Source organism: Camellia sinensis, chromosome 1 (assembly GCF_055761805.1).
Source record: "Camellia sinensis isolate YWXY chromosome 1, ASM5576180v1, whole genome shotgun sequence".
In the NCBI taxonomy this organism is placed as follows: Eukaryota; Viridiplantae; Streptophyta; class Magnoliopsida; order Ericales; family Theaceae; genus Camellia; species Camellia sinensis.
Genome location: NC_138961.1, coordinates 115,632,634 through 115,642,797, shown reverse-complemented (window position 1 = coordinate 115,642,797; position 10,164 = coordinate 115,632,634). Strand labels below are relative to the sequence as shown.

Below are 10,164 nucleotides of genomic sequence, written 5' to 3'. Positions count from 1 at the left end.
AAGTAAACCATGATATGAAAAAGTTTAAAAATGAGCAAACAGGCTAACTTGTATGATTAGTGAAAATGAATGGGCATGGACTTGGATTTTAACTAAGCATGGCAACAGCTGGGACCAGCTTTGATTCAGACCGGTGGAATTCTTCATGCTAGTTCTAACAAAGACTGGGAGGGCTCTGTCGGGTCGAGGCTTTAATTAACTCTGTCTGGCTGAGCTCTTCGTGCTCAGTCTGGTTGAGGCTTAAGTTAAGTCAGTCTAGCTGAGGCTTTAGCTAACTCAGTCTAGCTGAGCTCTTCGTGCTCAGTCTGGCTGAGGCTTAAGTTAACTTAGTCTGGCTGAGCTCTTCGTGCTTGATCTGGCTGAGGCTTTAATTAACTCAGTCTGGCTGAGCTCTTCGTGCTCAGTCTGGCTGAGGCTTTAGCTAACTCAGTCTGGTTGAGCTCTTCGTGCTCAGTCTGGCTGAGGCCTTAGTTAATAAGTCGTTATTGAAACACAATGCAGATAATGGAGATATAAAGTCATTGTCATTTAAGGCGCAGCCTATTGATCACAAGTTTACACCATGTATGGAAAGGGCAAAAACGAACAAGTGTGCAAATCATCAAAAAGAACATATAACAATTGATCAATACAAAAATAAGAGATGCCATTTTACTGGAAATAACACTTCAAGTACTCGGCGTTCCATGGATGGAGGAGGTCTCTGCCTTCCATGTCCTGGAGTCAGTAAGTGCCTGGGCGAGGTATGGCCTCAACAACGTAAGGTCCTTCCCATTTGGCTGCTAGCTTGCCTCGGAAGGATTTTTGGTGGCAAGAGTTGCTTTGCGCAAGACTAGGTCCCCCATTGCGAACTCTCTCGATCGGACTTTGCGGTTGTAATGTGTTCTCATTTTCTGCTGATATGAGGTTGTAGACTCAACTTTCTCCACGCGCCCCCCCTTTTGGAGAGGCGCGAATTGGTCGTCCTACAGTTCGGACTCCTTTCACGGTTCTGAATGTAATCTCATAAAGTGCAATATGAGACTGATAAACACCAAATAGTCCAAATCTGGTAATTGGTTTTGGAAAACCGATTTTGAATCAAAAAGCACCAAACATGGACTGCTTTGCCAGATTACAGAGTCGCCACCTAAATATTGTATTTTGGGAAATTTAGGACACCCTGACTCGTGCCAAAGGCCACGTGTCCATCATCACCAAAGTTACCTTGGCTCGGGAACTTGGGTACGAGAGGGAAAGGTCCTGAAATGAGCACCCCGGCTCGCCCGATCAAAGATCGGCCTCTACTAACATGATATGTTGTTTTACAAATACATGTGTTCTTATTCCGGTTATTAGCTAACTTTACTATGTGACGCACACAAGCAAGTATAGACTCAATCGCAAGAATTGGAACAAATCAACTCATGTTTGTTTTTGAAAATGGTTTGAAGGTGCCACCCTCAAGTGGGCTAAAGCGTGGATTTGCCACCCTCAAGTGGGCTGAAAACATGATGATTTGCTACTTCGCAAAGTGGGCTTAAAACTCACATTTGATGAATTGTCTCAATTCAAGCAACAAAGCCTTCATCCACAGGCATTCATGTAGTTAAGCATTTAAGCACATTGCCTCATGGCAAGCATGTGAAACATGGCAATACTCACACTCATGCAAGTATGCTAAAGCGTAAAACTTACAGTGTACTCCAAGCCAAAACAAAAGCTAGTTAGAAATCATGCATGATCCTAACTATGTTAGATACCTAATGCGACACATGCAATAATGTAATTAATAGGCTCAGCTACTAATATGGCATATGAATACAACAATTTGATAACATGCTATAAAACATGTATTTAAATAGGTATTGAAATACAATGTAGTTTGAACGATGCACCGAGCCCGGTGTATGCAAGACAAATGAATGATGCAAACATGCGAGCATGAGGTATGCTATTTGAAAATGATCCCTAATCTAACCATTGAAAGCGGTTAAATAAAAGGGAGAAAGATGTGGGGTTGGAAGACATGCACACACACACGCACACTTATTACAACATTGTGCTCTCACGACGGAGGGTTCGAATAAATAAGCTAAGCTACACTAAGCTAAGCTACTTATTACACACCAACTCATTAACTATTCTAGCTAATTAATTATTACAGACCGAATCGAATAACTAGCTATGATAAGCAAATTAGAATATTACAAAATGAACTAAGCTAAATTAATTACAGCACATGTAATTAACTACAACTAGCTAATAAAGTGATAAAGATGGCCTCGCGGGCGAGGGAGGCATGCATGCTTGGTTGCGTCCTCCCAAAAATCCACCACCTTGCCTCTAGATGCCTCTGTTTGCACATCTTTGGACCTCTGAAAATTATGCCAACTTCCAGACTGCTTCTGTTTAATCTCAAGAACATGCTGAGGGATGATCGGCTAGAAATGGTGGCCATCGGCCATTATTGATGGCCGGTTGGTTGGCTTTGGTGGCCGGTCTGCTGGTACATGTGGCCGGTCGGCCACTACTTCCCTGAAATTACTCTTGTTGTTGTAATAGAGAGCAAACAGAGGTATAGCAGTATATTTGCAAGAAAATGTATGTACTGCCATCCTCCTCATCATGTCTCAAGCTCAAAAGAGAGTGGCACTCGGCTTTCAAGCCACCAATTAAGCATCTCAATGCATGGTGGCCTAAAAACCAAGCTTGTACAAGCTTAGTGAATGCACAAACAATACAAAAAGAGTCTCCACCCTATCATGCATGATCAAGGGTGTTGGCGACCAAGGAGTGTGACACGTTTCATCACTCTAAGTACAAAACATCCCACATTTCTTGTGTTTGGATTAACATCCGATCCAAACACATGCAATGCAGCACATATGCTTATCTTGCACAAGTTTTACTTAGTCCATTTCTTGTTTACACATTTTAGCTTACCAATTAGTCCTTTAATCGGTTAAGTCCAATGTGAAAGTCCTCTAATGAGAGGGGTCAACCAAAAGGGTGGTTTAGGACATCAGAGGGATTATGCCTTTGACTAGGAGGAACTCTCAAAAGAGGGTTAAAGCCATTTGAGCACAAACCCTACCTTATGCTGAAACATAACCTTAAGGCCAAACAACTCTCAAAACAATTTGAAAAATGAAGAAATAGGGGAGGTTGCAGATGTTTTTAGTGCTGAAATGGCATGACAAATAAGACCATAACATGCGAACAACTTGTGTACAATATGCTAAAAGCCAAAAACATTGAAATTAGTGAAGGACACAACACTAGAGGCATGCAATACAATGTTCAAATAACCAAACCAGCTCAAGACAGAGCTACCTCATGCCAAAACAGTGGCAAAAACATGCTGAGACTTAGACACAAAAAGCAAGAAAAACATGCTGGCATGCCGGCTCACAAACAAGACATAAAGCACAACTCTCAAAAGCAATGGAAGAGTAAAATATGTAAGAGTGTGACAAAGGAATATGCTCTGAAATTACACACAAAATGATGCTATGGCATGCAAACAACCCAAGCAAAGCATGCTAGAGAACTCAAAACACAAAGCTAGCTAAAGCAACTACACTATAGCTATGCAAGGCAAAGCATATATGGCCAAGACCACCCAAAACAGAGCTAAAGGATGCTAAAATAGTAGCATAAATGTGCTGGAGTTAAGTTAACACAAGATAGGATGATAGGTTAAATCATCAAGCATGCTAGGCTAGTAAGCAAGATTACACTACAAGTGCAAGATGCAAACAACGAGTGACTAAACCAGTCAAAAAAAGAGTTTAAACATGTTAAAATATAGCCAAAAACATGCTTGAACTAAGCTAACATAAGCCATAAAAACATGCTACTTTGTAATGCTAACAAGGCATGGCATAGAGAGACAAGGAGGGGAGGCTATCCCCTCCTATTTTGGACCTCAAAACAAACTCTCTACCACTGAAATTCCTTTTGAATTCAGTGGCTTTAAGGCCAAAAAGATAGACTCAAAAGCTCTTAAAAGAAGGTTCAAAAGGCTTTACAAGCCAAAGGGCAAAAGGGGAAAGCACCCCCTAACCAAACAAAACTTAAACCACTATTTTAAAACCTCAAAATTAGAGTTTTTTATGGTTGAAAAACCTAGTCAAAATAGCTTAAAGAGATGGCTAAACACTTAGTTAAAACAAAACTTAAAAGGGGCAAAGCCTTACCCTTGAAGCATAGCAGCAAAACAAGTCTTTTGAGCCAAAACCAGCTTTACGAACTCCAAACAAGCCTTAAGGAACCTCAACTCCAAGATAGGGATGTTTGATCAAGGGGTTGTATGCAAAATTGTAGAGAAAACTCACTTTCAAACACAATATATATATATATATATATAGAGAGAGAGAGAAATTTCAGCTCTGAAATTTTTGTAACCCTTCAAAAGGGGGAGAGGCCTCTCCTTATATAGGAAAACAAGCCAAAAGCTTATTTCCGTCCCTCCATACACGTGTATGGAGGATGGCTTTAGTGACCAACAGTTGGCACATAAAATATCTGAAAAAGGAGAAAAATGGCTGTCGGCCATCAGTAATGGCCAACCGGCCACACATGTAGCCAATCGGCCATCAATGTGGCCGATTGGCCACCACTGATGGCCGGCAGACACAATACATGACCGATGGACACTAGGGATGGCCAACAAGCCATCCTCTCCTCCAAATTCAAAACAACAAGTCCTTGGTCCACAACCAAGCACAAAACAGACAGGTTGAGAGACTTTAATGCAAACCGCTCAGCCGAGACCTTTAGAGACTCAAAACAAACATGAGCATACAAATCATCGGGTGTTCAAATGATGACGTCCAAGTCTTGAGGACGGTAAAAAATGGGGTGTCTATAGAGGCCCGTTTGACAGTAGTGGTCTCTCAGAGCTCTTCAATCAGGTCCAAGTCAGCCCGACACAATTCTTCGGTTAGTTCTGGATTTTGGTGCAAAACCCTCGGGGTCGACAGGCCGATTTCCATGGGGATGACCGCCTCAGCGCCCTATGTTAAGCGAAAGGGGGTCTCTCCAGTAGGGGTTCGGGCGGTAGTTCGATAAGCCCAGAGTACGTTTGGTAGTTCCTCAGCCTAGAGTCCCTTAGTAGCTTCCAACTTAGTTTTGATGATCTTTAGGAGGGAGCGATTGGTGACTTCGACTTGCCCATTGGCTTAGGGATGACTTATGGAGGAGAAACATGGCTTAATGTGGAGCTCTGCACAGAATTTCCTGAACTTGGTGTTGTCGAATTGTTTGCCATTATCTGAGATGATGGCTTGAGGGATTCCAAATCGGCATACGATCGACTGCTAGATGAATCTAGTTGTATTCCATTCAGTGATTGTGGCGAGGGGTTTCACTTCCACCCATTTGGTGAAGTAATTAATGGTAACTACAGCGAACTTGGTTTGGCCCTTGTCGGTGGGCAATGGACCAACTAAGTCAATGCCTCACTTGGCGAATGGGTAAGGACTGTAGAGTGTAATCAGTTCTGTCGGTGGAACATGGAGGATGTTGGCAAAGCGCTGGCATTTATCACACTTAAGCACAAATTTGGCGGCATCTTGGTTGAGAGTAGGCCAGAAGTACCGGTGCAAAGGATTTTATGGGCCAGTAACTTGGCGCCCGAATGATTACCACATACGCCCTCATGGACTTCGCTCATCACATAGGTCGCTTGAGCAAAACTGAGACACCTGAGGTATAGGCGTGAAAATCCACATTTGTGCAGTAGGCCGTTGATGAGGATGTAATTGAATGACCGGGCTCTAACTTTAGCGGCCTGCTATTTGTCGTCTGGCAACTCCCCACTTGTCAAAAATAGAAGGATGTCCATAGCCCATGGGATAGGTTTGTTTTGGAGGAAGTGAACCTCATACTAGATTGGTGAAGTAGCCGAGTGGGCCAGGTATTTAAGACGGACGCCATGGCTGAGCTCTGACTAGTCGGTTGAGGCTAATTAGGCCATTCCATCTGCTTGGAGTTTTCTAACCGAGGGATGTGTTTGATATGGAAAGAATTAAAAAGGCAAACAAGGGGGCGTGTAATATCCCTGTAGGCTCGCATCGTGTCTTCCTTTACATTGAATTCCCTCGTAATCTGCCCGACGATCAATTGGGAATCACTGAACACTTGGATATGGCTTACACCAATGTCTCTGGCTAAGCAAAGACCTGCTATCAAGGCCTCATATTCGGCTTCATTATTACTTGCGTCGAACAGGAAACAGAGGGCATACTTGAAATAACAGCCCTCGGGTGCAGTGAGGATGAGACTAGCCCCATTGTCTTCTTTGCAAGATGATCCATCGACATTGAGGGTCCAGGAGTGGGGATCTTCTACCTTAGTGTTGAATTGCCTAGGCAGAGGGGGCGTAGTTGGAATGGGATTGGTGAATTCCAAGATAAAATCGGCGACAGCTTACCTTTTGATCGCTGTTTGAGGTCGGTAAGAGATTTCAAATTGGCTGAGCTTGACAGACCATTGCATAAGTTTGCCAGACAGCTCTAGTTGTTGCATTACCTTCTTCAAGGGTTGATCAGTGACGACCACTATGGAGTGAGTGTGGAAATAATGTCGGAGTCATCTTGAGGCTATGACCAAGGCAATGGCCATTTTTTCTAGCAGAGGGTAGTTTTGTTCTACCCCCTTGAGAGCTCGGCTAATGTAATAAACCGGATGCTGTACTGAGCCGTCCTCCATGATGAGGGCCGCACTAACTACGGTGTTTGATACAGCTAAGTAAAGAAAGAGGGTCTTGCCTGAGAGCGCCTGAGAGAGTAGGGGGGTTGGCCATGCACTGCTTCAATTGTTGAAAGGCCTCTTCGGATTCAGTGGTCCACTTAAAGGCCCGTCGAAGGACTTTGAAAAAGGGAAGGCATTTGTCTGTTGCGCGGGAAATAAAACGGTTGAGGGCGGCGACTCTCCCGGTAAGTCGTTGAACCTCTTTAACCATTCTGGGAGACTGCATTTCTATCAGGGCCTTGATCTTTTTGGGGTTGGCCTCGATGTCTCGCTGACTGACCATAAAACCCAAGAACTTTCTAGATCCTACGTCGAAGGCGCATTTCTCTGGATTCAGCTTCATTTGATACTTATGTAGAGTTTTGAAGGTCTCTCGCAGGTCTGCCAGATGATCAGAGGAGAGTTTGGTCTTGACAAGCATGTCATCAACGTAGACTTCAATGTTCCAACCTATCTGATGGTGAAAGACGGCATTGACCAACCATTCGTAAGTTGTTCCGGCATTTTTCAATCCGAATGGCATAACACGATAGTGGTAAGTTCCTCTGTCTGTGATGAAAGAGACGTGTTCCTGGTCAGCTGGGTGCATCAGAATTTGATTGTAGCAGGAGAAGGTGTCCATGAAACTGAGCATCTGATGTCTGGTAGTGGCGTCGACAAGCAGATCTATGCGAGAGAGGGGATAACTATCTTTGGGGAAAGCTCGATTAAGGACGGAGTAGTCGACGCAGACTCGCCATTTACCATTGTTTTTACGAACTAGGACCACATTTGACAGCCATCTGGGGTAATCTACGTTCTTGATGAACCGTGCCTCTAGTAGTTTGTCTACCTCAGAAGCAATAAGGGCATTGCGTTCCGGATGAAAGACACGCTGCTTCTGGTGGAAGGGTCGGAAGTGGGGCTCAATGCTGAGACGATGAGTGATGAAGGAGGGATCGATACCCGACATGTCGGAATGGGTCCAGGTAAATACATCATTGTGCTTGGTAAGGAGGGTTGTAAGGTCAGCCTTGGCTTGGGAGGAGAGTTGGCTGCTGATCTTGGCTGTTTTTGTTGGGTTGGCAGGGTCGATAAGGACTTCAACAAGTTCTTCCATTGGTTCCCCTCTAACCAACTCGTCTTCGTCTCTGACATCGAGTCCTTCAATGATCATGGCCTCCTTCAACTTGACCTCTTTAAGTGAAGCGATGCAACATTCTCTAGCCACCATCTGCTCTTCCCTCACGATGCTGACCCCAAGGTCGGTAGAAAATTTCATGGCCAGATGGTATGCGGATGTGACAGCTTGAAAGGCGTTAGCCCGAGGATGATCTTATAAGCAAAGGGATAGTCGACGACAAGAAAAGTAAGTAACTTGGTGGTCTGCCGTGGATATTCTCTGATGGTGATGGGAAGATTGATGGAGCCTATGGAGGTCACCCGATCCCCCGTGAAGCTGACCAGTGGGGTTTGGAGAGGGAACAAACTTTCTTCCCCGACCTTGAGCTGGCGATAGGCATTTAAGAAGATGATGTCTGAAGAGTTGTCGTTGTCGACAAGCACTCGTCTGACTTTGTATTTGGACAAAAAAGCAGAGATGACGAGGGGGTCATCGTGAGGATAATAGATGCCTGTGCAATCAGCTTCCGTAAAGGTGATGGGCTCCATCCACTGTTTGGGGTGTTTGAAGGGGTGATCCAATGTCGCGACTTCTTTGTCGGAGCCTTGTTTGATTTTTCTAAGTTCGGCTCGTTGGGCCGAACGGGATGGTCCTCCGCATGCAAGTCTGCCAGCAATGACTCTAATCTCTTTGACCAGGGGCTCAGGGTTGCCTTGTGCTTGGGGTTATGGCGAGGGCCGATCATTGCCTTGGTTAGGTTGTGCAGGTTGTCGGGAAGGGGTGTGTCGGCGGTTGCCCCTAGCAGGTTCGGTCCTTGACCATTGCTGGGGACGGGCTACTGTTAACCAACTGAGGCACCCTTGGTGTATCAAGCTCTCTACCTAGTCTTTAAGTATAACACATTCCTCGATGTTGTGGCCGTGGTCCTGATGGAAACGACAGTATTTGGATTGGTCTCGCCGGTTGGAAGGAGACCTCGAGAGTTGTGGCCATTTCAAGTTGTAATCTCGTTGGATCTGGTTCAAGACTTGTTCCATGGGGAAATTGAAGGGTGTGTATCGTTCAAAACGACCAGGCGGTCGGGTAGGTGCTGATCGGTCGGCTCGAGCGGTTTGGTCGGTATGTTGAGGTGTTTACTGTGTGTATTGGGTGGTTCTGGTTTCAAATTCCTTTCTCTTCTCTCTGAGGGTTGGGTTTTTGGTTGTGGAATCTTGGTGGGCAGCTAGAGAATCTTCAGCGTTCATGTATTTTTGGGTTTTGGAAAGGAGGGTTGCCATGAAGGTTGGAGGGTTTTTGGAGAGGTAGAAAAGGAAGTCGGATGATCGTAAACCGGCCATGAAAGCCGTGAGAATGACCTTGTCATCATTTTCCGCCACCTGCAAGGCTTCAGTGTTAAAATGGGTGACGAAGCTGCGTAGCGACTCCCTCTCTATCTGATGAATGTTGAGAAGCTGGGTCACCGGACGCCGCTGGCGCTGGGCACCAATGAAATGGCTAAGAAAGGAATCACTTAGGTGTTGGAAAGTAGAGACGGAGTCTATCGGCAGTTGACTAAACCACAGTCGGGCCTACCCCTTAAGCGTTACGGGAAAAGCCCGACACATGATCTCATCAGGAATGCATGGAGGAACATTGGGTCCTGTAAGTCTCCAAGTGGTCGATTGGGTTTGTTGTGTCATCGAAAGAGTCGATTGAGAGCATTTTGAACTTAAGAGGTAGGGGTTTATCCCTGATGGAGGTGACAAACGACGAATTGGCTGTTGTGGAGGGTTTATTCTGCATGTTCTGTATGACTCCTTGAAGCTGGAGTTTCATGGCACGGAGTTTCGCATCTCAAATAGGAACGTTGTCACCACTTGAATGCAATGGAGGTTAAACACTACTGGCCTCTCCCTCGGAAGAAGGTGCTTGGACTGATGGATGTAGACCCTGAGGAGGCAGGTTCATGTCTTGGGGAGGGGGTCACAAACCCTCCAAGTTAGAGGGGTGGGCTTATTGGAAAAGACGGCTCAGGGTTCGTTCTCGGTTAGGTGGGATATCTTGTGGTGGTGGAGGAGGCACAGGGAAGTCTTGCTGAAGCAAAGCATTGATTAGGGCTTGGTTTTGATTGGCTAGGTGGTTGATGCTGCTAATGAGTTCTGCAAAATACTGAGATGGGTTGTTTGGGTTAGGAGGGTCGGCTTGGGGGCCGGCAATGTTGTGTTGAGAAGCCATGGATCTCGTTGTGACCATCCACCTTGGTGGGTGGCAAGGAGGGATTATCGGGGATGGGTCTCCAGCGACAATGAGCACGATTGTCACATGGAGTGAAAGGTTCCCACAGA

General features: G+C 45.3%; 1 protein-coding gene across 1 annotated transcript; it reads right to left on the bottom strand.

Moving 5' to 3' along the window:
• Positions 1 to 7,995: 7,995 nt before the first annotated feature.
• Positions 7,996 to 8,388, bottom strand: LOC145819325 (uncharacterized). The gene has a single exon (XM_082913307.1). It carries the CDS (start codon positions 8,386 to 8,388, stop codon positions 7,996 to 7,998), a length of 393 nt encoding a protein of 130 aa, XP_082769433.1.
• Positions 8,389 to 10,164: the final 1,776 nt, after the last annotated feature.

Excerpts from the sequence above, each read along its gene's own strand:
- LOC145819325 (XM_082913307.1), bottom strand. The coding sequence starts at position 8,388 with ATGGAGCCCATCACCTTTACGGAAGCTGATTGCACAGGCATCTATTAT.